This window comes from Microcaecilia unicolor, chromosome 2, assembly GCF_901765095.1.
Source record: "Microcaecilia unicolor chromosome 2, aMicUni1.1, whole genome shotgun sequence".
In the NCBI taxonomy this organism is placed as follows: Eukaryota; Metazoa; Chordata; class Amphibia; order Gymnophiona; family Siphonopidae; genus Microcaecilia; species Microcaecilia unicolor.
The window spans coordinates 10,124,274-10,152,038 of record NC_044032.1 but is presented as its reverse complement, the minus strand read 5'-3'; the positions used below and the strand labels follow the sequence as shown (position 1 = coordinate 10,152,038).

Genomic DNA, 27,765 nt, shown 5'->3' with positions numbered 1-27,765 from the left:
AGAAGGGGCGGAGTCTGGAGTTGGTGGTGGAGAAGGGTACAGATAGGAGTGATTTGTTCTGAGAGCAGAGGTTACGGGTGGGAACATACGGGGAGAGGAGGGTGGAGAGGTAATGGGGGGCTGCAGATTGAGTGCACTTGAAGGTCAATAGGAGAAGCTTGAACTGAATACGGTAGCGGATCGGGAGCCAGTGAAGTGACTTGAGGAGAGGGGTGATATGAGAGTATCGGTTCACGCGGTAGATAAGATGTATGGCGGAATTTTGGACAGATTGAAGGGGGGATAGGTGGCTAAGCGGGAGGCCAGCGAGGAGAAGGTTGCAATAGTCAAGACGAGAGGTAACCATTATGATGGTGTCTTTCTATCTACAGGAATTACTTTCTAAAGGAACAGAACATTTGTGCATTCTGGTACCTGAATCTGAGCACTGAACAATGATGTGCTGATAAAGCTGAAGGTTCATCTTCTTGCTTCCACACTCTGAGATGGAGGACTCTGTGCCGTTGCAGAAAACGCCCCAAGGTGAATACTGTGTGCGTGCGCTGTCACCTATGAAACGATCAATGCGATAACCGGACCTCCACTGACATTCACCATATCCTACAGATTTTGCTCTTCTGTGGTGAACGTCTTCACTGGCACCCTGTTTTAGGTTCACTTCCAGAACAGGGCCACATTCCAGCACCTTGCAGATCACGGCAGCATCTGGCAGGCCCCATAGTGCGAGGTCATGTAGATTAGACTGAGCTTTCCCCCACGTGTCATTGGAAAAAATCTCCAGTCTCCCAGCACAGCGACTCCTTCCATTCACCAAACTCATATTGGAGATACCTATAAAGAAACGAACATGGATCTAATAAACACACGTGCACTGCACTCATAGGGCTTTCTAATTTTTATTTGTTTTCTTTACTAGTATGTCCTATGGGAGAGCAGAGTAAAGGAGGCAAACTATCCCCATTAACTTCAAAGCAGCCTGTAGATGCAAGGAAAAAAAGACAATTTGAAGTGTCTATGTACAAATGCCTTAAAAATAAGGTACGAGAATTGGAGTATGTAGCACTAAATGAAGAGATAGATATAATAGGCATTTCAGAGACTTGATGGAAGGAGGATGGATAATGGGATACTGTTAGTAGGGTACAAACTATATTGCAATGATAGAGTGGAACAAATTAGGGGTGGGGTGGGGTTGCACTATATGTTAGAGGGAAGGAAAATGGGACTTGATATACCGCCTTTCTGTGTTTTTTGCACCTACATTCAAAGCGGTTTACATATTATATACAGACTCATATTTGGAAAAGCTAAATATGAAAGTGCAAAACCCTTAAGAGAGAAACTTCACTGGCTACCACTTAAGGAACGAATTGCGTTCAAAATCTGCACGATTGTTCACAAAATCATTCATGCAGACGCCCCAATATACATGTCTAACCTCGTGGACCTACCTCCCAGAAACGCCACAAGATCATCCCGCAAATTTCTCAACCTGCACTTCCCCAGCTGTAAAGGACTAAAATACAAGCTGATGCATGCCACTTCCTTCTCCTACATGAGCACGCAGTTATGGAACGCACTACCTACAAACCTGAAAACAATCAACGATATAACTGTCTTTTCCAAAGCTCTGAAGACATATTTCTTCAACAAAGCCTACAATGAAAACCGATAACTGACAACTCACCAATTCACCCCACCAACCCAATCAGTGATGAAAGTCCAACTACATAACTCCTGATCACTCCCGATCACTCTCTCTTCCCTACTCAATCTCTGCACAATACTAACTGTATCTAATATCTTGTAATGACATTGTTAACAACATTATGTAAGCCACATTGAGCCTGCAAATAGGTGGGAAAATGTGGGATATAAATGCTACAAATAAAGTACTTGGGGCAATGGAGGGTTAAGTGACTTGCCCAGTGTCACAAGGAGCTGCAGTGGGAATCAAACGCAGTTCTCCAGGCTCAAAGTCGCTGCACTAACCACTAGGCTACTCCTCCACTCCACTCAATTCAAGAGGGAATTGAGTCAAACAAAATAAATATTCTATATGAAACAGATAGCAGCGTGGAATCTTTATGGATAGACGTTCCAGGTGTGAAGGGAAAGAATATACTGGTAGGGCTGTACTACCGTCTGCCGGGACAGAACGAACAGACAGATGAAAATATGTTAGCAAAGCCGACAAATTGGGCAACATTATAATAATGGGTGATTTCAATTATCCTAATATTGACTGGATAAATGCTACATCAGGGAGTGATAGGGAGGTCAAATTTCAAGGTGTATTAAATACGAAGAAACAAAAGGTCACGTTGACCTCGGACATAAAGAGTTCTTTATTGGAAAGACCCAACACGGGCCGTGATTTGACGGCCAAGCGCCGCCTGCATCAGGGGTCTGAAAATAACATATACATAAATAAAATATCATAAAACCCTTACATGAAAACATACTACATTAAAAGATGAATAAAAGTAATTAAATTACCTAAATAGTTGAATTCCAAAAGCAAATCATTAAGACATATGAACAATAAAAAATAGTAAAACAAACAGGACTATAAAATATAAGCAAAACAAATTTAACAAACAATAAAATATACAAAATAAAGACCACAACAGATGTGTGCCGTTATGAGATCCTGTCATCAAAATGAGAAAATATAAAATAAAGTAAAATAAACAGCTTATCCTGACTTACCACTGAAATTGCAGAACTCTTAAAAGATAAAGATAAGAAATAATCTTCTGTGAATGCAGTTCAATGTATTTATTTGTTTATTTATTTATTGCATTTGTATCCCACATTTTCCCACCTATTTGCGGGCTCAGTGTGGCTTACAAGACATTGTGAATGATGGAAATACAATTTGTTGCAGTACGATTATGGGTTACATTGTGAAGAGTTATGGGAAGACAAAGTCAAGGTCAAAATATCATTGGGGGAATAGAACAATGGGATGTAACAATGGGGAATTGATAGGGCGATAGAATAATAGCAAGAGAACATTAGGGTATAACGGTTTTATCTGTGGGTAGAGTTTTAAGTGTGGTGAGAATACGGGGGAAGAGAACTCAGAGGAGAGTGTATTGATGCATTTCTATTAGTGTGTATGTTCAAAAAACCGGACATACAAAAATTACTAAAAGAGGGAGTAATTAGAAGAAAAAAAACAAGTGGGCGTTGGGAGCACACAGAAGGTATCACACAATAATAAACAGAGTTATAAAATACTAAAATGACTTAATTTCAGCAAAGTACAACGTTATTGCATATTTCATAAGGTTAGCAGAGTAGTGGTAGTGTTAAAATTAACGTTGATTAAAGTATAGACCATATAAAACAAAAAACAAAAGAGTTAGTGCAGTTGTCAGTGATACATACATTATGAGCTGTACCTGGCTACAATTAACGTGGTCCCACTTGTAGTGACTGAATAACCCGCTTCCGATGGTGAAGATAGAAAGTGAAAAAAACTTTACTCCGAGTGTGAGCAATATAAACCTAATCACGTTCGAAACCGCTGTCAGCAGAAAATGCTGATGCTGTTGGCGGCAGATTCCCACCAGAACAATTTATTTATTTGTTGCATCTGTATCCCACATTTTCCCACCTGTTTGCAGGCTCATAGTAACATAGTAGATGACGGCAGAAAAAGACCTGCACGGTCCATCCAGTCTGCCCAACAAGATAAACTCATTTGTGCTACTTTTTGTGTATACCTTACCTTGATTTGCACCTGTCCTTTTCAGGGCACAGACCGTATAAGTCTGCCCAGCACTATCCCCGCCTCCAAACCACCAGTCCCGCTTCCCACCACCAGCTCTGGCACAGACAGTATAAGTCTGCCCAGCACTATCCCCGCCTCCCAACCACCAGCCCCGCCTCCCACCACTGGCTCTGGCACAGACCATATAAGTCTGCCCAGCACCATCCCCGCCTCCCAACCACCAGTCCTGCCTCCCACCACCAGCTCTGGCACAGACCGTATGTCTGCCCAGCACTATCCCCGTCTCCAAACCACCAGTCCCACCTCCCACCACCAGCTCTGGCACAGACCATATAAGTCTGCCCAGCACTATCCCCACCTCCCACCACCAGTTCTGGCACAGACCGTATAAGTCTGCCCAGCACTATCCCCGCCTCCAAACCACCAGTCCCGCTTCCCACCACCAGCTCTGGCACAGACAGTATAAGTCTGCCCAGCACTATCCCCACCTCCCAACCACCAGCCTCGCCTCCCACCACCAGCTCTGGCACAGACAGTATAAGTCTGCCCAGCACTATCCCCGCCTCCCAACCACCAGCTCTGGCACAGACAGTATAAGTCTGCCCAGCACTATCCCCGCCTCCAAACCACCAGCCTCGCCTCCCACCACTGGCTCTGCCACCCAATCTCGGCTAAGCTCCTGAGGCTCAATGTGCCTTACATTATGCCGTAGTGACGATCGCCATTATCGGAATGAGAAATACAGAGTGGTATTCCATTAAAGTTCATAAGTGACAGAGTAGTTTAAGCAGTCAGGTATAGAGAGTTCATTTCCGGAATGAGAAATAAAGTGGTATTGCGTTAAAGTTCAATGGTGACAGAGTAAATTAAGTAATCAAGTTTCGAGGGTTCAGTTTTGTCCAGTTCTGGTATAAGTTTCGTTATCTGGTATTTAGGATCGATCATTGTGATATGCCTTTTTGAACAGGTTGGTTTTTAGTGATCAGACTGTTATGATTGTTGGAATGGGTTGGGGGAACGGGCAGGGGATAGGGAAGCCTTGTGGGGCCCTCATCCAGGTATGGGCAGCTCCTTGAAGTCACCTAGGTGCGCCAAAATTCAGTGGCAGTATCCAAATAACTAAGCAGACATAGTTAAAACTACATTTTATGTGGTCCTTCTTGCCCAGCTGGTTATCTGGGTACCAGCATTAAAAATTGGCAGCACCCAGATACTTTCCAGCTCCACCCTGACTCTGCCCCTGGACTGTCTCACCACAAGCCACAGTGTCACTGATATCCAGATCTGGCCCAGTAAGTAGCTTAACTTGACAAGACCCTTTTCTATTCAGATATGTCCTGCTAAATATTGGATCCAAATATTTTCAGAACGAGCCCATTTAGACAGAAGCAGAGATGGCCAAGGGTGAACCATACTTAAGGCGTAAAGCATTAGATTTTTCCACAGTGTGTCTAGGATATACGTCTAGAAAGACTCAAGTGGAGTACGTAGCCAAGTGGTTAGAGCTCCAGGTTTGACACCCAGGGGTGCCTGCTCCTTCTGATCTTAAGCCACCCAACCCTCCATTGCCTCAAGTACAGATTGTGATCTCGATATACTTTCTATACCCAACTGATGAATAGTGTCCCTAACCAAAAACAAAGCTGATGTGAAAGTGACTGTGAAAATGCCTCTGCGAGTGATTTCTATCTAACTCAAAGTGTAGTGGAACTGCCAAAGAAAATTACATTCGTGTCTCTAAATATTTAAAAGTCATCAAATACATTAAAAAAGTGCCATCCCACATTCAATAAGAAAGAACAAACTACAGGGAAGGGAAGGTCCAGTGAGAAAGGTATAATCCTTTTCCTAGTGTTATAACAAAGTAAGAAATACCGTGATGTCCTCTGTTGAACCGACACTGCTATCACTAAAAAAAACCCACCAAAACAGTTGAAACCGAGCATGCTCAATGCACTGGTAATAAAACTCAAGGTTCAACATTTTTATGTGGGACAGATTTCCACTAATGATGATACATCACTGGTCAAATGAAAGTCTAAATGGATTCCCCTAGGTCCAACAGATCCTTTAATCTCAGCGTTCTACCAATGTCTACTCAGAGATCTATCACGTTTAGAGAAAAAGAGGCAAAAAGTTTTCTTTAACTTGTTCAGAGAAGAAAATCAGGCATTACAAAACAAACAGAGATATCACTATCAAACTGGCTGATAAAGGGGGTGGCATTGCCATCATGAACACCGATGATTATGTCCAAGAAGTTAATACCTGCATTTTATTGCCTGCTGGACAAAGACCCTACTGATGACCTCAGAAAGGATATCAACTTTTGGGTTAATTTTGGGTTCGATTCTGATTTCCTGACCCCTAAAGAGAAAGATTTTTTAACAACTAATCATCCAGTTTTACCAACTATATATATGTTACCCAAGGTACATAAGAGCCTTGTGAATCCACCAGGATGGCCGATAGTTTTGCACATTGGCTCTATTCTTGAACCTCGCTCAGTTTTCGTTGATACCTTTTTAAGACCATTTATTCTTCTGGTGAAGTCTTATTTACATGACTCCTCACAGGTTATCAACATATTGGACAAATTTGATGGTGACCTATCTGACATCATCTTAGTCACTTTTGATCTTGAAGCTTTATATACCAACATGCCACAAAAAGAGGCCCTTGATATCATAATAAATGTTTTGAAAGATGGCCCGGATGGCTCCAGGATTCCAAATGTGTTCATAGTACAGATGGCGTCTTTGGCCTTGAAGGAAAATTATTTTTATTTTCAAGGAAGATTCCATAAACAAATTAAAGGCACAGCGATGGGGGCAACGATGGCCCCTTTTATAGCCATTCTATACGTAGCATTTTTTGAATGTAAGTTTCTGGAGCATCATCCTTTTGAAGAGGAGGACAGACTGTGGAAGAGATACATTGATGATATGCTGGTGCTTTGGAGAGGAAGCATTGACAGGCTTATAGAATTCCATATGTGGTTGACTTCCCTTGATCCAAATCTACGATTCACCATGTACTATGACACTAACAGATCCTTCCCTTGATATCATGATTATTAAGAATGAATACGGATTTTCCACTACCATCTATAGAAAACCTACCAATAAAAATCACTTCTTACATTTCAAGAGTTTTCATAATAGGAGTTTGAAACAAAACTTGCTATACTCACAGTTTTTACGACTAAGAAGACTCTGTGGTGATTATGATGAATTTCAGGCAAGCAAGCAGTACCCATGGCTGAAAGATTCAGGGAAAGAGGATATCCATCAAGCTGCATTGAGAAAGGTGTTGAAAAAGCTCTGGCTGCAAATAGAGAAGACCTTCTTTCTGTTCGTCAGGCTCGTCCACGGCCTGATATTGTGTGCAGTCTCAAATTGTCTAATATGGCTGCAGACATTAAAAAGATTTTGCTTAAAAATTGGCATATATTGGAAGGCCATAGTTAAAATAAGAAGTTGACAGTGGACTCAAAACAGAAAGAGAATATGGCACCATTTGCCTATATCTCCACGATTCAGGCATTTTGCATGCGGATCTTGCTCTGTGTGTTCCTCCTCGATGTCTTTACAAGTTTTTGTTCATCCACGAACTAAACAAGTCTATCCATTAAAACATCTATCAGATTTCAACACAGCAAATGCTGTTTATTTATTTACTTGTTACATTTGTATCCCACCTTTTCCCACTTATTAGTAGGCTCAAAGTGGCTTACATTGTTCCGGAGAGGTGGTTACGGACTCCAGTGTGAACAAATACAGTAAAGAAATATCAGTAAATAGGTTGGGGTGGTTCATCTCAATCAAAATGCTCGGGAGTGATCATGTGTCGGGGTTGAGTACTGTCCGTTTCCTGATTAAATTGCCATATTACATTATTCGGTATTTATGGCAGATCTGTGGGGTATGCCTTTTTGAAAAGGTGAGTCTTTAGGTTTTTTTCAGATTTCAAGATGATTATTCGTGGATTTCAGGCGTTTTGGTAGTGTATTCCAGAGCTGTGTGCATACGTAGGAGAAATTTGATGTGTATGTTGACATAGTGGAATTGGAAAAGGTGCAGAGAAGGGCGACAAAGATGATACAGGGGATGGGATGGCTTCCCTATCAGGATAGGCTGAAGAGGCTGGGGCTCTTCAGCTTGGAGAAAAGGCGGCTGAGGGGAGATATGATAGAGGTCTATACGATAATGAGTGGAATGGAACGGGCCGATGTGGAGAGTCTGTTTATGCTTTCCAAAAATACTAGGACAAGGGGGCATGCGATGAAGCTGCAGTGTGGTAAATTTAAAACGAATCGGAGGAAATTTTTCTTCACTCAACGTGTAATTAAACTCTGGAATTCGTTGCCAGAAAATGTGGTAAAGGGTTTATCTTAGCGGAGTTTAAAAGGTTTGGACGGCTTCCTAAAGGAAAAGTCCATAGACCATTATTAAATGGACTTGGGGAAAATTCACTATTTCTGGGATAAGCAATATAAAATGTTTTTGAACTTTTTTTGGGATCTTGCCAGGTATTTGTGACCTAGATTGGCCACTGTTGGAAACAGGATGCTGGGCTTGATGGACCTTTGGTCTTTCCCAGTATGGCAATACTTATGTACTTATGTAACAAATAGTAATGGCGTGCATGGGTTGCACTTAGTAGTCTGTCAGTAAAGCAGCCTCTAATATACTTCTAAAAGCATCAGCCTTCACCTCCTAAAGAGAGAGAGAGATGGGAACAACAGAGGAGATAAGAATATCCATACTGGGCTGGACCAGTGGTCCATCTAGCCTAGTATCCTGCTTCCAGCAGTGGCTAATCCAGGTCACAAGTACCTGACAGAAACCCAGTTAGTAGCCCATTCCACGTTACCAGTTCCAGGGCAAGCAGTGGCTTCCACCATGTCCATCTCAATAACAGGCTATGGACTTTTCCTCCAGGAACTTGTCCAAACCAGAGTTTCACTCTCTGTTGAGTGAAATAATATTTCCTCCTATTTGTTTTAAAAGTATTTCCGAGCCCTAACTTCTTTAGCCTTTTCTCAAACGGGAGCAGTTCCATCCCCTCTATGGCGGGGGGGGGGGGGGGCTAAAATGTGCCCCCTCACTACATCACATGCCCCCTAGTCCTAGTATTTTTGAAAAGCGTAAACAGACGCTTCACATCTACCAGTTCAACTCCACTCATTATTTTAAAAACCTCTATCATATCTCCCCTCAGCCGCCTTTTCTCCAAGCTGAAGAGCCCTAGCCGCTTTAGCCTTTCCTCATAGGGAAGCCGTCCCATCCCCTTTATCATTTTCGTCGCCCTTCTCTGCACCTTTTCTAATTGCACTATATCTTTTTTTAGATGCAGCGACCAGAATTGAACACAATATTCGAGGTACGGTCGCACCATGGAGTGATACAAAGGCATTATAACGACTTCATTTTTGTCTTCCATTCCTTTCCTAATAATACCTAACATTCTATTTGCTTTGTTAGCCGCCGTAGCACACTGAGCAGAAGGTTTCAACGTATCATCAACGACGACACCTAGATCCCTTTCTTGGTCCGTGACTCCTTAAGTGGAACCTTTCATGATGTAGCTACAATTCGGATTCCTCTTTCCCACATGCATCACTTTGCACTTGCTCACATTAAACGTCATCTGCCATTTAGATGCCCAGTCTCCCAGTCTCGTAAGTTCCTCTTGTAATTTTTCACAAACCTCCCGCGATTTAACGACTTTGAATAACTTTGTGTCATCAGCAAATTTAATTACCTCACAAGTTACTCCCATCTCTAGATCATTTATAAATATGTTAAAAAGCAGCGGTCCCAGCACAGAGCCCTGGGGAACCCCACTAACTACCCTTCTCCATTAAGAATACTGACCATTTAACCCTACTCTCTGTTTTCTATCTTTTAACCAGTTTTTAACCCACAATAGAACACTACAGTTACAGATAATTACATTTTATATACTTCCCATTAAACACATCTGAGTGGTTTACAAATCATAAAATTATAAATTACAAATGATAAAGCAACCAAAAGAAGAAATAAAATGGAAAGAAGGCCGGAAAAGAAAAAAATTATATTGTTCTCTTTTTCAAAATAATTTAGTGCCCCCTAGTGCCCATTGGCAGTATCGTACCCCATTTGAAAAATGATGTTAAAGGTCACGATAGCCACAAGGTGGTTCCTGAGAGCGTGACACCCTAATAAGCCGAGGCATACAATGAAGAAATAAAAATTGTGTTTGAATATATATGTCTCTCTATAGCCAGATAAACAACCATTTATATGGCAGTGCTGTTGAACTAAGCAGGAGATAGAGGGTACCCATTTGTCTCTTTCCATTCATCTCATTATAGCAATTGAGTTTTTTGGAGAGACAGATAAGTTCTGCTTTTGCTCGCTCCGAAGAAAAGAGATTAACCAAGATTTTCTCTCTCTCTTTCGACAGGCTGTCTTTCTAGAAAAATGCTTGGGTTGTATATTATCCTTTTTTCAATGCTTTCAAATCAAACAGTTTGCCACTCCTCCTTGGAAATAAAGGTTGGTCGACAACCTCGTGTTATCCACACAATCAAGGGTGTCTACCCTATTGCAGAGTTTGGAATCATCCGCAAAGAGGCAAACCTTACTAGAGAGCATTTCAGCAATAATCGCTTACAAAAATATTAAAAAGAACCAGCCCAAGAACCAAACTTACGGCACACCATGGTAACATCCTTTTTATCAGAGTGAGCTCCATTTATTACTACCCTCTGTCACCTTCCACTCAACCAGTTCCTGACTCAGTCTGGACATGTGAAAATAGATTCAGTGATACGCACCAATGTCTGCTCCTAAGCAGGTGACTGCAACGTCATGCATGTGAGTGCAGGCAAACTTCGGTGACACCCAGGATCCACACTGGGAGAGGTGTGACTCCCACCCACCGCAGAGAACTCTCTTCAACCAAACTGGGCCAGAACCAGGGCCAAAAGGATTTTTTTGCGTGGTTTCCATGGCAGGTCCACACCTCAACTGCTTACACACCACAGCAGCATCTCGAGCATCCCAGTCATCATCACACACTGTACCCCAGGAGTCTTCATAATAAACTTCCAGCCTCCCAGTACAATGATTGCTTCCGTTTACCAGACGCACTTTGGAGACACCTGGAAGATGAAAGGAAAATGAGATGTGAAATACAGACACACTCAGCATTTCTGACCTGCAGAACAGTCATACACATCATGAGGAAAATCATCATTTGTGGCAGAGTTACACCTAATCACACTGACCACCCTTCAACATCTTCGGTCCTTCTGTGACTGTTCTCTTGTGCTTGACTGCTTAAATATTTTAAATTTAAATGCTTTACTTTTTGTCTATTAGATTGTAAGCTCTTTGAGCAGGGACTGTCTTTCTTCTGTGTTTGTACAGTGCTGCGTACACTTTGTTGTAGAGAAGTCCCACCTCCAGTCAGGTAGCCCCTGTGCTACCTTGGAGGAGGGAGGTCTCCTAGAAGGAGAGCATCACCCTGGTGAAGTAGGAAGTACTCCTGTAGCCAGGACCTGCCCACCAGGGGATGTATTATCCTTTCGCACCGAGGATATATCTCCAAATGTTGCCCGGGAGGGAAAGGTTAGGACAGCTGTTGTACTTGGTGATTCGATCATTAGGCATATAGATAGCTGGGTGGCTGGTGGACGTGAGGATCGCCTGGTGACTTGCCTGCCTGGTGCGAAGGTGGCGGACCTCACGCGTCACCTAGATAGGATTTTATATAGTGCTGGGGAGGAGACGGCTGTCTTGGTACATGTGGGTACTAATGACATAGGAAAATGTGGGAGAGAGGTTCTGGAAGCAAAATTTAGGCTCTTAGGTAGAAAGCTGAAATCCAGATCCTCCAGGGTAGCATTTTCTGAAATGCTACCTGTGCCACGCGCAGGGCCCAAGAGACAGGCAGAGCTCCAGAGTCTCAATGCGTGGATGAGACGATGGTGCAGGGAGGAGGGCTTTAGATTTGTTAGGAACTGGGCAACATTCTGGGGAAGGGGGAGCCTATTCCGAAAGGATGGGCTCCATCTTAACCAGAGTGGGACCAGGCTGCTGGCATCGGCGTTTAAGAAGGAGATAGAGCAGCTTTTAAACTAGAAATGGGGGGAAGGCCGACAGTCGCTCAAAAGAGCATGGTTCGGGATAAGGTATCTTTCAAAGATATCACCATAACAGGGAAGATAGAGTATCCTGATAGTGAGGTTGCAAAAGAGATTGTAGTAGATCGGGTATCCTTAAATAACAATAAAAATCAGACAAAAGATTGCCAATTAATACTGTCAAGTACTAAGCATGATGTACTTAGGAACAACAAACATAGTTTGAAATGTCTATATGCGAATGCCAGGAGCCTAAGAAATAAGATGGGGGAGTTGGAATATATTGCACTAAATGAAAAATTAGATATAATAGGCATCTCTGAGACCTGGTGGAAGGAGGATAACCAGTGGGACACTGTCATACCGGGGTACAAATTATATCGTAGTGATAGGGTGAATCGGATTGGTGGAGGGGTAGCATTGTATATTAACGAGAGCCTTGAATCAAATAGATTGAAAATTCTGCAGGAAACAAAACACTCCTTGGAATCACTGTGGATTGAAATTCCATGTGCAAAGGGGAAAAGGATAGTGATAGGAGTGTACTACCGTCCGCCTGGCCAGGACGAACAGACGGATGCGGAAATGTTAAAGGAAATCAGGGACGCAAACAAACTGGGCAACACAATAATAATGGGGGATTTCAATTACCCGCATATAGACTGGGTTAATGTAACATCTGTACACGCAAGGGACATAAGATTTCTTGATGAAATCAAGGACAGCTTCATGGAACAGCTAGTTCAGGAGCCGACAAGAGAAGGAAAAATACTAGACTTAGTCCTTAGTGGTGCTCATGATCTAGTGCAGGGGGTAACGATACGAGGGCCGCTTGATAACAGTGATCATAATATGATCGGTTTTGATATTGGCATTGAAGGAAGTGAAACTAGGAAATCAAGTACGCTAGCGTTTAACTATAGAAAAGGTGATTACGACAAAATGAGAAAAATGGTGAAAAAAAGACTGAAAGGAGCAGCTCGCAGAGTAAAAAACTTGCATCAGGCGTGGATGCTGTTTAAAAACACCATCCTGGAGGTTCAGGACAAATATATTCCACGTATTAGAAAAAAGGGAAAAAAGACTAAACGTCAGCCGGCGTGGCTAAACAGTAAGATAAAGGAAATCATTAGAGCCAAAAAACAATCCTTCAGAAAGTGGAGAAGAGAACCAACTGAAAGTAACAGGATAGATCATAAGGAATACCAAGCCAAATGCAAAGCGGAGATAAGGAGGGCAAAAAAGGACTTTGAGAAGAAATTAGCGTTGGAAGCAAAAATACATAGTAAAAATTTTTTTAGATACATTAAAAGCAGGAAACCGGCCAAAGAGTCGGTTGGGCCGCTGGACGAAAATGGTGTTAAAGGGGCGATCAAGGAGGACAAAGCCTTAGCGGAGAAATTAAATGAATTCTTTGCTTCGGTCTTCACCGAGGAGGATTTGGGGGGGACACCGGTGCCGGAAAGAATATTTGAAGCGGGGGAGTCGGAGAAACTAAACAAATTCTCTGTAACCTTGGAGGATGTAATGGGTCAGTTCAGCAAGCTGAAGAGTAGTAAATCACCGGGACCTGATGGTATTCATCCCAGAGTATTAATAGAACTAAAAAATGAACTTGCGGAGCTACTGTTAGAAATATGCAATCTGTCCCTAAAATCGAGTGTAGTACCGGAAGACTGGAGGGTAGCCAATGTTACTCCGATTTTTAAGAAGGGTTCCAGAGGAGATCCGGGAAATTATAGACCGGTGAGTCTGACGTCGGTGCCGGGCAAGATGGTGGAGGCTATTATTAAGAATAAAATTGCAGAGCATATACAAAAACATGGACTGATGAGACAAAGTCAGCACGGATTTAGTGAAGGGAAGTCTTGCCTCACCAATCTAATGCATTTTTTTGAGGGGGTAAGCAAACATGTGGACAATGGGGAGCCGGTTGATATTGTATATCTGGATTTTCAGAAGGCGTTTGACAAAGTGCCGCACGAAAGACTCCTGAAGAAATTGCAGAGTCATGGAATCGGAGGTAGGGTATTATTATGGATTAAGAACTGGTTGAAAGATAGGAAGCAGAGAGTAGGATTGCGTGGCCAGTATTCTCAGTGGAGGAGGGTAGTTAGTGGGGTCCCGCAGGGGTTTGTGCTGGGTCCGTTGCTTTTTAATGTATTTATAAATGACCTAGAGATGGGAATAACTAGTGAGGTAATTAAATTCGCCGATGACACAAAATTATTCAGGGTCGTCAAGTCGCAGGAGGAATGTGAACGATTACAGGAGGACCTTGCGAGACTGGGAGAATGGGCGTGCAAGTGGCAGATGAAGTTCAATGTTGACAAGTGCAAAGTGATGCATGTGGGTAAGAGGAACCCGAATTATAGCTACGTCTTGCAAGGTTCCGCGTTAGGAGTTACGGATCAAGAAAGGGATCTGGGTGTCGTCGTCGATGATACGCTGAAACCTTCTGCTCAGTGTGCTGCTGCGGCTAGGAAAGCGAATAGAATGTTGGGTGTTATTAGGAAGGGTATGGAGTCCAGGTGTGCGGATGTTATAATGCCGTTGTATCGCTCCATGGTGCGACCGCACCTGGAGTATTGTGTTCAGTACTGGTCTCCATATCTCAAAAAAGATATAGTAGAATTGGAAAAGGTACAGCGAAGGGCGACGAAAATGATAGTGGGGATGGGACGACTTTCCTATGAAGAGAGGCTGAGAAGGCTAGGGCTTTTCAGCTTGGAGAAGAGACGGCTGAGGGGAGATATGATAGAAGTGTATAAAATAATGAGTGGAATGGATCGGGTGGATGTGAAGCGACTGTTCACGCTATCCAAAAATACTAGGACTAGAGGGCATGAGTTGAAGCTACAGTATGGTAAATTTAAAACGAATCGGAGAAAATTTTTCTTCACCCAACGTGTAATTAGACTCTGGAATTCGTTGCCGGAGAACGTGGTACGGGCGGTTAGCTTGACGGAGTTTAAAAAGGGGTTAGATAGATTCCTAAAGGACAAGTCCATAGACCGCTATTAAATGGACTTGGAAAAATTCCGCATTTTTAGGTATAACTTGTCTGGAATGTTTTTACGTTTGGGGAGCGTGCCAGGTGCCCTTGACCTGGATTGGCCACTGTCGGTGACAGGATGCTGGGCTAGATGGACCTTTGGTCTTTCCCAGTATGGCACTACTTATGTACTTATGTACTTATGTACTTTGTAGCACTCTAGAAATGTTAAATAGTAGTAGTAGTAGTAGTAGAGGTGGGTTTTATCCAATGAATCTGATCAATTTCTTTGACTAGACGACAGAAGAGTTGGATCAAGGAAGAGCACTAGATATGGCATACTTAGATTTCAAACTACAATAAATATTTTTTTGCTAGATTATTCATGAAAACTTGATCCCCAATTTAATATATATTAAAAAAAAATTAATCAAATGAAACCTCAACTGCCCAGGTGAGCCCACAACTGCTCGTTCACCCCAAATGGTTTCCTATCATAGGTTTCCTAAATTAGAATCCAGAAAAAAACAGCAAAAAGAAAAAAAAAACTCCCACAGAAAGGCGGGAGAAATGATTGCTCCCTAAAAGCAGGATTCAAATATCAATGACAAACAAATTGGGGCAACCAAGTCTCTCAAATAACAGTACCTCTTAAAAATGATGTATACACACAAGAGCATTCATAGACTGTGCACAGCCAAAAGATCATCTATCTGACTAAATGCCACATTCTTTGCATCCAGAGAACTCTCTTTTGAGTAAAGAGTAAAAATTCCACAAACACAGAGGCTCAGTCAAACTGTCCTTGACAAGGGACCCTCTCGTCAAGCTCAGTTGTATCAGGAGGAAATAATTTCCTAGGCGTTTCCCCAATTCTGCTGGAGAGGTAGTATGGCTGGTAACCAAGCCAGGACTTGATACTCTATCAGCAAAAACCTCTTTTTTTGTATATATGGTTGGGAACATGGCTTAAGTAAAGTTGTACTCCCATTTTCTAGGACATTAGTGGTGGAGGAGTGGCCTAGTGGTTAGGGTGGTGGACTTTGGTCCTGGGGAACTGAGTAACTGAGTTCGATTCCCACTTCAGGCACAGGCAGCTCCTTGTGACTCTGGGCAAGTCACTTAACCCTCCATTGCCCCATTTAAGCCGCATTGAGCCTGCCATGAGTGGGACAGCGTGGGGTGCAAATGTAACAAAAATAAAAATAAAATAGATACTATTGGAGATTCTACATGGAATGTTGCTATTCCACTAGCAACATTCCATGTAGAAGGCTGCGCAGGCTTCTGTTTCTGTGAGTCTGATGTCCTGCACGTACGTGCAGGACGTCAGACTCACAGAAGCAGAAGCCTGCGCGGCCACATTAGTGATCTGCAAGGGCCAACTTCTACATGGAATGTTGCTATAGCAACATTCCATGTAGTATTTCAAATAGTAGCAACAGTGGAGGAGTGGCCTAGTGGTTAGAATGGTGGACTTTGGTCCTGAGGAACTGAGTTTGATTCCCACTTCAGGCACAGGCAGCTCCTTGTGACTCTGGGCAAGTCACTTAACCCTCCATTGCCCCAGGTACAAAATAAGTACCTGGTGGAGGAGTGGCCTAGTGGTTTGGGTGGTGGACTTTGGTCCTGAGGAACTGAGTTCAATTCCCACTTCAGGCACACAGGCAGCTCCTTGTGACTCTGGGCAAGTCACTTAACCCTCCATTGCCCCATGTAAGCCACATTGAGCCTGCCATGAGTGGGAAAGCACTGGGTACAAATGTAACAAAAAAATATATACCTCCATGCTTGATCTTCTCATTTTATAGAGGTAGATGTCACCTACTATCACCCATCCCAGGGCAAGTTGATAGGCATATTGAGCATTAGGTGAACCAGTACATGACTCTCAAACTCTTACCAATGTTGATGTATCTCTTCCCAACAAAAGTAGAATTTTAGCAGTGGGCTTCAAGTGAGTGTAGTGCTTTGCCACCTCTGGTGTGGGAATTTCATCCCGGTTATTGGGTATTTGATTACACTCAAAGAGAGTAGGTAATTCTGTCCTGTTGCTGCCATCCATTGCTTCTATGATGTATCCATTTTCTCTTCTTCCCGTCACTCTTACCACTCATGAACAGGTTCTAAGACTGTAGAGATAATGGTCTCTGTGGATTTCAAGCAAGTCAAAGAATTCTGACCTCATGAGAGACTCAGTCTGGACATGTGAAAATAGATTCAGTGATACGCACCAACACTTGCGTCTCTACCTCAAATCTTATCATAATAGGAGATATCAACCTGCACCTTGAAGATCTCAACTCAACAAGCACCCAAGAATGCGAAGAGTTCCTACAATTATGGGATCTTCACAGGACAAACACACAGCCAACACACATCCCGGTGGGGGGAAGAGGGGTTGGTGGTTGGGAGGCGAAGATAGTGGTGGGCAGACTTATACGGTCTGTGCCAGATCTGGTGGTGGGAGGCGGGACTGGTGGTTGGGAGGCGGGGAATAGTGCTGGGCAGACTTATACGGTCTGTGCCCTGAAAAAGACAGGTACAAATCAAGGTAAGGTATACACATGAGTTCATCATGTTGGGCAGACTGGATGGACCATGCAGGTCTTTTTCTGCCGTCATTTACTATGTTACTATGTTACTTGATACTCTGTTCATCTATGACAGCATACATCTTAACTGATTTTTCAGGATGCTCGTTGGGATACACTCTAACTGTGCATATCTTGGTGCATGACCTTGCACTGTGGCCTTCTCCACACACTTTTGTGCAATTTGGAGCAACGTCAGTTGTTGATATGTGTTGCTCTGTCTCTTTCTCCCCACTGTGGCTTGACTCGGGAGCTGAGGTTACTAAAGTTTAACTTTGTCAGGATATAGAACTCTGATATAACGATCACTGTTACACTCTATATATTTATGGTGGCTTTGCAGTTTTTAGCCATATGACTGGTTGAAGAGCAGCATCTGTAATGAATTCTGTACTTTATCAACAATTCTTTGGATTTCTTGAAGACTCACTGTCCAAGAGAATAGATAACTTTCCAAAGATATCAAGTAGAGATATCCTCCTTAAATGCTCAACATTTTTTGAGAGGATGAGGTTTTCTGTGTATCGGACACTGTTGATATGGATCCTCTACTTTGTCTGTAGTAGAGGATGAACAGGTGTGGATGTTGCGGCCAACACCTCTGTCTTAATGACAGATATAGGCTTGCCATACTTCTTCACTGTCTTGTCATGCAGGAAGTGGCTTGTTTTGGCTTTCTATGTCTGAGAGGAATAAAAGCTGCCTCAGTGTGGAGTGTTCGAGCCTAAGGGACAGCTCTAACAATCAGGTGCCAAGATCACTCAGAGGGAAGGGAGCGAACCCAGCTCCTCCCAGCATGCACAGGGGCAGGTATCATCAACAAGCTGTCAGTACTGAGAGCAGTAGAGGTGCATATTGTGAAGAAGGGGATAAGGGAACAGAGAGAGGGGGTACCGGTGGAGGAGAAGATAAGGCCCAGAGGAGGGGACAACCCAGATTCTTAGCTCAGGGAGTTCCACATGTCAGGAGAAAGCATAGATCATTTTCCCCAGAGGGCTGTAGGCAGGGTAAAAACTACGATTCCCAGCAGCCCTTGGCAAGATCCACAAGTGAAAGGTTCAGACAGCAGGTAACCGCTTGGTGCGGGGTCTTGGTAAACAAGGGAAGGCAGTGGCTATCGTGGAGGAGCCAGAGAGCAACGGGGTCAAGTGGGAGGAAGCCAAGAGATAGAGCTGGCCATAGGAGGGAGGGGACCCCTGGGGGCTCTCTGCCTCTGAACTGCTGATGGGATTTCTAAACTGCTTGTTTGAACTGCCTGTTTGTAAGTGCTTGTTTTCTTTGAACTGCTTGTTTTTCTTTGTGGAACGTTTTTTGCTTTTGGGATTACTTATTTTGAATTGCATCATTGGGACTGCTGAGATTCATGTCCTGTTGGTTTATGAACTGCATTTTTGAAGCTGTGGAGATTCCTGAACTGCTTTGCTTTTGGAACTGCATTAAAAAAAACTACAGTCGCACATCAGTCACACAAATCACCACAGCCAAGGCTTTAACAAAAATACAAAGGTCAATATTCAGCTCATAATCCACAGGAGCAATAACTATCCACCCTTCCCCCTCCCCCCCCATTCCCACTTCAACAACGTCATACTTAAACATCCCCAGTACTGCAGGAATGTCAACAGGTCCCGCTTAAGATGCTCCCCTGAGCCCCGGTCCCTAAGACAAATTAGTAACCAGCAATAAACATTATATGCCAAAGTAACCAAGATTGCATGGCAACAGACAAGTAATACGTAATATAAACATAAGAGAGAGCACAGGCTACTCAGGTAGACTCTCGTTCAGAAGACAGAGCGTTCAGAAAATCCTGGGCGGCCGCGCTGGAGTCCAGCGCCTTCCAGCGCCCATAGTGAAACACTTTAGCTGCGTGGGATACAAGAACAGAAAACGGACATGCTTAGCCGCCAAGGCCGTGCAAATCGGGTAGTATTGTTTCCATTTCTCTGTAAGCGTGGGTGAATAATCTTGAAAGATCTTAATAGGAGTCCCTTCATATTGTAAGGTATTACGTTTATTCTTATACTGGCGCAGGATTTCCACCTTGTGGATATAGTTATGCAACTTCGCAATCACCACGTGAGGTCTCAAATCCCTGGAATTTCCTTGGCCAAGCCGATATGTACATTCCAACTTAAAGGAGTGGAGGAGTGGCCTAGTGGCTAGATTGGTGGACTTTGGTCCTGGGGAACTGGGTTTGATTCCCACTTCAGGCACGGGCAGCTTCTTGTGTCTCTGGGCAAGTCACTTAACCCTCCATTGCCCCAGGTACAAATAAGTACCTGTATATGATATGTAAGCCGCATTGAGCCTGCCATGAGTGGGAAAGCGCAGGGTACAAATGTAACAAAAATAAAATAGATACTATTGGAGATTCTACATGGAATGTTGCTACTATTGGAGATTCTACATGGAATGTTGCTACATGGAATGTAGAAGGCTGCACAGGCTTCGTACGTGCAGGACGTCAGACTCACAGAAGCAGAAGCCTGCGCGGCCACATTGGTGATCTGCAAGGGCCGACTTCTACATGGAATGTCTAGTGGAATAGCAACATTCCATGTAGAATCTCAAATAGTAGTAACAGTGGAGGAGGAGTGGCCTAGTGGTTAGGGTGGTGGACCTTGGTCCTGAGGAACTGAGTTCAATTCCCAGTTCAGGCACAGGCAGCTCCTTGTGACTCTGGGCAAGTCACTTAACTCTCCATTGCCCCATGTAAGCCGCATTGAGCCTGCCATGGGAAAGCATGGGGTAGAAATACAAAAAAAATAAGCCTAGGGTTCTCCCATGTCAGAAACTCAGCTGCTAACTAATCTTCCAACTCAGAAAGGAGGCAAGAGTCCACTACCATGTCAGGAACATCTGGATCAGTTTTCAAGATCATCCAATTTTTCTGCAGTTGCTGTTGCAACTGAGTTTTTAATGCTTCTAGGTCTGTTGACTCAGCGTACACCGTATCCTCGAGGGCCGATACCCTCACTTCGAACTCCGTGGTGCGTGACTGCGTTTCAGTGCGAAATCTGTCCCAATAGAGTCTCAAATCATGGGCCTAATGCCCCAGCGACCGCACGCGTGATATCAGCAAGCACTGTCTCCGTGATCTCAGAGATTTCGTCAGGGAGTAAGATCGCCATCTTACCATCAGACTAGCGTACGCTCTCTCGAGGTTTGTTCCTTGCTCTAGATGACATATCGCCACTCCCACGTTGCCCATGAACTCTCAGCAACCACTCCAGGTGTTGTATAAGTGCAAGTAAAGCCAATTAATATTTGTAAGAAAAAATAACGGGACCGGGGCCCAGGAGCCAGGCGGACTCACCTCCTCTCATTACTACAGCATCACGTGCCCCCCCCCCCCCCCCCATCTCTGGTATTTTTCTTGAATCTTGGATTCTCCCTGTTGTGGTCTGGAATTTTTATTTTCTGATGTGAGGGCTGTGTGCTTCTTTCTTTATGTTTTTTTTACTTCAATATGTAAAATTGCTTTTCAAGATTGCAATGTCGTGATGTAATAATTAATAAATTAATAGGGATAACGTAAAAGAAGGAACATGAATACAAAATCGTTTGGGTGCCTATCAGGGGCATAATCGAAAGAGAAGGGCGCCCATCTTTTGACACAAATCGGGAGATGGGCATCCTTCTCTCAGGGTTGCCCAAATCAGCATAATCGAAAGCCGATTTTGGGCGTCCTCAACTGCTTTCCATCGTGGGGACGACCAAAGTTCACGGGGGCGTATTGGCAGCGTAGCGATGGTGGGACGGGGGCATGGTTAAGAGATGGGCATCCTCGGCCGATAATGTAAAAAAGAAAGGTGTCCCTGATGAGGGAATCGGGGATGACCTCCCCTTGCTCCCCCAGTGATCACCAACCCCCTGCCACCCAAAAACAAAAATTAAAAAAACATTTTTTTGCCAGCCTGAAAGGTCATACCCAGCTCCATGACAGCAGTATGTAGGTCCCTGGAGCAGTTTTTATTGGTGCACTGCATGTCATACAGGCGGAACCAGGCCCCCCCCCCCCCCCACCTGTTACACTTGTGGTGGTAAATGTGAGCCCTCCAAAACCCACCCGAAACCCACTGTACCCACATGTAAGTGTCCCCCTTCATCCCTAAGGGCTATGGTAGTAGTGTATAGTTGTGGGGAGTGGGTTTTGGGGGGGGCTTAGCACCGAAGGTAAGGGAGCTATGCACCTGGGAGCAATTTGTGAAGTCCACTGCAGTGCCCCCCTAGGGTGCCCGGTTGGTGTCCTGGCATGTGAGGGGGACCAGTGCACTACAAATGCTGGCTCCTCCCATGACCAAATGCCTTGGATTTGGTCGTTTTTGAGATGGGCGTCCTCGGGTTCCATTATCGGCGAAAACCGAGGTCGCCCATCTCTAAGGACGACCATCTCAACATTTAGGTCGACCATCTCTAAGGTCAACCTAAATGTTGAGATTTTGGCGTCCCCAACCGTATTATGAAAACGAAAGATGGACGCCCATCTTGTTTCGATAATACGGGATGCTCCGCCCATTCACAGGGACGCCCTCAGAGATGGGCGTCCTCCTTAGTGATGGTCGTCCCCGTTCGATTACGCCCCTCTAGAATATAGGAGGTACTGCATGTTCTATTTCCTATAGGCTTTCCTTGCCATCCCCTGATTATTCTAGTTTAAAGCCCTCCTAGCTTGGTTGGCAAGTCTAAAGGTAAAGGTACCCTTATGATATTGACACCATGTAAAGGACCACATTTTCATCCTTTGTAAGCCCTTCTCTGAGAGGTTGAACATCAGTTAATTTGATGTCTTGTATTAATTTCATTCTGCTTTGGGTTACCTGAGGATGAGCACCGGACTCCAGCCCTTCTACTCGAGTTGCATCGATTCTGAAGCAACATCTGGGACCCACAGAGAGAGAGCTCTGCCTCCATGCCAGAACAGAAGACATAATCCAGCCAAACTGGTTCCAAATTGGTGCCGACACTATCTTTGGATGTCACTTCCATGGCAGGTCCGCACCCAGCCTGTCTGCAGACCACGGCAGCATCACGTATGTCCCAGTCATGATCACAGACTGCTCCCCAGGTATTATTGTGATAAACCTCCACTGTTCCTTCACAGGAATGGTTTCCACCCACCAGCCTCACCTGAGAAACAGAGGAGCCTTAAATAGAGAAAGAATGTAAAAGATTATTTCTTCCAATCACCAGCACTATCCCCACAGTCTTCAGAATATCATCATGCCTTTTATTTGCCCCCTTTCCTGCACTCTGTAAGCTTATTCCTTGATCTTCTTAGCACCCACTGCAAGTAGGTAAGGGAGCTGCAGAAAGAGGTAGGCCAGGTCATCCAACAGGGAAATTGAGGTCGCCCGTTAATAAGCCTATGATGAAAAATCAGCTAGACAGGATAACAGAGGAAAACTTGGACAAGATTTTGTGCACAGAAACTGGAAGCAGACAGAACAGCACCACTGGAGTCCTCATCACCAGATACACGTATGCAGTTGTCAGAACAATGCTGGATGCTAAGTAGGGAGGAAGTAAGCCTGAATCTTCCTCTTCGCTCAGCTGGGCAGTATCTGAGGCGCTCTAGGGGCTTCTGAGAGGTAGGAGGGTAGCCAGCACAGATAATGAAGGACATTTATATTTCTGAAATTGGGTGAGTGGGAAGGTGAATGAAGGCACTGTTAGCCCTGATATATATTTTGGTGTTGGGTAAGCGGGAGGTGACGGGATGGGAGGATGAAGAAGATGTTGGCCCAACTACATTTTTGATTCAGGCAGGTGATAGAGGAATGGAGAAGCTGTTACCCCTACACTAGTGAAGCTAAGTTTAGGCATACAGTTTGAACATCCTTATTATGGCTGACTCTGCCATTTAAAATATGGAAAAATGGAACTACTACTACTTATCATTTCTATAGCGCTACAAGGCATACGCAGCGCTGTACACCATACACAAAAAAGACAGTCCCTGCTCAAAGAGCTCACAATCTAAAAATGGAATGTTGCTAGTGGAATAGCAACATTCCATGTAGAATCTCAAGTAGTAGCAACAGAATTTCCAATAGTAGAAACATTCCATGTAGAATCTCAAATAGTAGCAACATTCCAGAATCTCAAATAGTAACAACATTCCATGTTCCACTGCACTAACCACTAGGCTACTCCTCCGCTAGCAACATTCCATTTAGAAGCCTGCCCTTGCAGATCAGCAATGCGGCCGCGCAGGCTTCTGTTTCTGTGAGTCTGACGTCCTGCACGTACATGCAGGACGTCAGACTCACAGAAACAGAAGCCTGCGCGGCCGCGTTGCTGATCTGCAAGGGAAGGCTTCTACATTACTACAACTACTACTTCTACTACTACTACTACTACTACTACTTCTACTACTACTACTACTACTACTACTTATCATTTATTTAGCGCTACAAGGCATATGCAGCGCTGTACACCAGTCACAAAAAGACAGTCCCTGCTTAAAGTGCTTACAATCTAGATAAGACAAACAGAACAATTAAGGGTAAGGGAATAAATAGGTGAGGATAAAGGACAGGGCAAGTGAGTAGTGGATAGGAGTCAAAAGCAGTGGTAAAGAGGTGGGTTTTAAGTTTGGACTTGAAAACGGCCAAAGACGGGGCTAGACGCACAGGCTCAGGAAGTCTATTCCAGGCGTGAGGTGCAGCAAGACAAAAGGAATGGAGTCTAGAGATAGCAGTAGAGGAGAAGGGGACGGATAAGAGAGATTTATCTACAGAATGGAGTACCCGAGGGGGGTGAAGGGAGAGACGAGAGTGGACAATTAATGGGGAGCGGCAGAGTGAATGCACTTATAGGTCAATAAGAGAAGTTTGAACTGAATGCGGAAACGGATAGGGAGCCAGTGAAGTGAATTAAGGAGGGGGCTAATGTGAGCATAGCGACTTTGGCGGAAAATGAGTCGCGCAGCAGAGTTTTGGACTGATTGAAGAGGAGAGAGGGAGGCCGGTGAGAAGCAGGTTACAATAATCAAGACGAGAGGTGATAAGAGTGTGGATAAGGGTTCTGGTAGAGTGCTCAGAGATGAAGGGACGGATTTTGAACCCCATTCAGACCCAACAAAATTGAAATGGTTCCAGATTGATGTACAAAATATACCTTTACGGGGTCATATTATAAGGAAATCAAATATGTAGAACATTTTTTTACCCACTCAAGTTGGCTGTGATGAGGCAGTCCATTTAGATATCTCTACTATACTCCTTACTAAATTGATCAAAATTTGATGACAGGTTGTATGGTACTATATTTTTCTTTCTGTATGTTCTGACATTGACTTTATTGTATATTATTGTTATTGGCTTTGTCATCAATAAAAATTGTTAAGATAAAAAAAAAATGTACTGGCGATTATTTTCAAAAGAGAAAAACATCTCAAAAGTGGCAGATGAACGTTTCCATGCCCATCCACCTTGGGCTCAGGCCCACCCAAAATTGGCCATCTGACTACACCCCTGATTCGGACTAAAATGATAGCAGGGATAGGACGACTTCCCTATGAAGAAAGACTAAGGGGGCTAGGGCTTTTCAGCTTGGAGAAGAGACGGCTGAGGGGAGACATGATAGAGGTATATAACGAGTGGAGTGGAACAGGTGGATGTGAAGTGTCTGTTCACTCTTTCCAAAAATACTAGGACTAGGGGGCATGCGATTAAACTACAGTGTAGTAAATTTAAAACAAATCGGAGAAAATGTTTCTTCACCCAACGCGTAATTAAACTCTGGAATTCGTTGCCGGAGAACGTGGTGAAGGCGGTTAGCTTGGCAGATTTAAAAAGGGGTTAGACGGTTTCCTGAAGGACGAGTCCATAAACCGCTACTAAATGGACTTGGGAAAAATCCACAATGCCAGCTCAATGAGCTCCATAGTAACACATTAAATGATAATAGATAAAGACCTGCATAGTACATCCTGTCTGTTCAAGGTGGCCAGAACTGCACTTGGCACTCAATGCTGGTTACACTCCGTCATGATTAAATACTGGAATCACAAGGCATTCGGCAATTTACTACGACAGCCACATATGATGTAATCTTGAAAGAATGGTTTTGTATTTTGTCCACAGTAATAGTTACATTTATTATCACGCAGCTATGGAATGCATTACCACTCGCCGTGAAAAAAATGCGCGACCTAACTAACTTTCGGAGATCACTGAAGACCAACCTGTTCAATAAGGCATACCGCAATGATCCATCCTAAATACCAGACAATGAAACTCAAACCAGAACTGGATAAAGCTTAACTCTCTATACTCGACTACCAATGTCTACTCTACCACGAATGAACTTTAACGCAATACCACTTTATCTCTCATTCCGAATATGAACTCTTTATACTTGACTGCTTAATCTACTCTGTCAATCATGAACTTTAATGTAATACGACTTGTGTATCTCACTCCGGAAATGGCGATCGCCATGACGGAACAATGTAAGCCACATTGAGCCTGCAAATAAGTGGGAAAATGTGGGATACAAATGCAATTATTGTATTGTATTGTATTGTATAACATGTAAAGAATGTTTGTACGTTTGGGAAGCTTGCCAGGTGCCCTTGGCCTGGATTGGCTGCTGTCGTGGACAGGATACTGGGCTCGATGGACCTTTGGTCTTTTCCCAGTGTGGCATTACTTATGTACTTATGTAAATAATGTGTTTACAAAGAATTAACAACCCACCTGAACAAGTGACTCCCAATATTTTCTCTGGATTTATGCCAAGAGCCAAATATTCATAAATCCGAACACACTGGGATAGCCGGTGCTCGTGACCTTGACAGCTGACAACATAATCCCAAACTAGTTCTGAAGTGTTCGACAGAAGATGGAATCCTCTTTTCGCACCAACGGCGGAGCCACATCCCAGCTCCCTGCACACCACAGCAGCAGCTCGGATGAGCTGACCTTCATAACAAATCTTGTTCCAGGAGTATTTTACAAAACCCTCCACCCATCCTGCACAGGGGCTCTCCACATCCACCAGCCTGATATTAAAAGGAAGATCTGAAAGACAAAAAGAAAAAAAAAACAGCACTGGGGAGATGATAAAAATAAAAAAATCACCAGGACTAGATGGCATCCACGCCAGAGTCCTCAAACAGCTCAAATATTACTTTGCTAACCTGCTACAAGTAATCTCTAACATTTCATTAAAAAATGCTCAGGGTGATCCAGAAAAGTATAGACCAGTGAGCCTGAGGGAATGGTGTATACATAAAAGGCCCACTGAAAAATGAACCTGCATACGTCCAATACAAGTGCCTACAACAGCGCAGGACGTTTTTCGGCTTACCTTAGTAAAAGGACCCCTGACTGTTTGATCACATCACACGGAGGTACCATTGAGCACCACATGGCTGGTATGAACTTCTATCATTTCTATGGACGCAAGGCGCACCCAGCCTGCCTCCAAAATTGAGTTGCCAATTGTAGTGCTTCCTTTTTGGGCTTGAATGACTTGGTGAAGGGAAGGTAATGGAGACGGCATAAAAGAACAACATAGAATAAACACGTGTACCTAAAGTCAGTGGCGTAGGAAAGGGGGGCGGTCCGCCCTGGGTGCACGCCGCTGGGGGGTGTCGGCTCCGTGCTGGTGGACTTCCCTCTCTGCCCCGGAACAGGTTACTTCCTGTTCCGGGACAGAGAGAGCAGTGAACCAGTGCGGAGCCGACACACCCCAGCAACGTGCAGTCGGGGCGGATCGGCCCTCCCGCCCGTCCCTCACCGCAGGTATGCGCTCTGGTGGGGGGGGGGGGAAGGTATGCGCTCCGGGGGGGGTGCGCTCCAGCGTGAGGAGGGTGCGCTGTGCTGCACCCGGGGGGGGGGGGGTGCGCAGCGGCGACCCGTCCCGGGTGTCAGCTCCCCTCACTACGGCTCTGCCTAAAGTAACAGTCTTGGGTTCTTAATAGCTATGTACCATCATTCAGAAACTTTTGTATGGTTCGGCCCCAGTATACATGAACAACCTCATAGAATTACCCTCATGTAACGAATCTAAATCATCTAGAGAATATCTTATCCTACATTTCCGGAATTGTAAGAAAGTAACCTACAAAACAATCCAAGCTGCTAACTTCATATCAAGGCACTGAAATTTGGAACTCCTTACCTAAAACCATCAAATGCATCGATGGTTATTTCTTATTCCGAAGTCTATGAAAACCCACTGGCCTTTAAGGAAATAAGCACTCTTCTCAAATAAACTCATGGCATTCATTTTCACCTCATCCCACCTCCCACTACTCCAAGCTCTTACCTTTTTCCTTCAT

General features: G+C 44.0%; 1 protein-coding gene across 1 annotated transcript; it reads right to left on the bottom strand.

The window, feature by feature from the left end:
* Positions 1–361: 361 nt before the first annotated feature.
* On the bottom strand, positions 362–27,765 carry LOC115461776 (scavenger receptor cysteine-rich type 1 protein M130-like). Its single transcript, XM_030191821.1, has 4 exons — positions 27,753–27,765; positions 26,342–26,500; positions 10,569–10,895; positions 362–831 (listed from the first exon to the last, which is right to left on the bottom strand). Exons 1-4 carry the CDS (start codon positions 27,763–27,765, stop codon positions 362–364), a joined length of 969 nt encoding a protein of 322 aa, XP_030047681.1.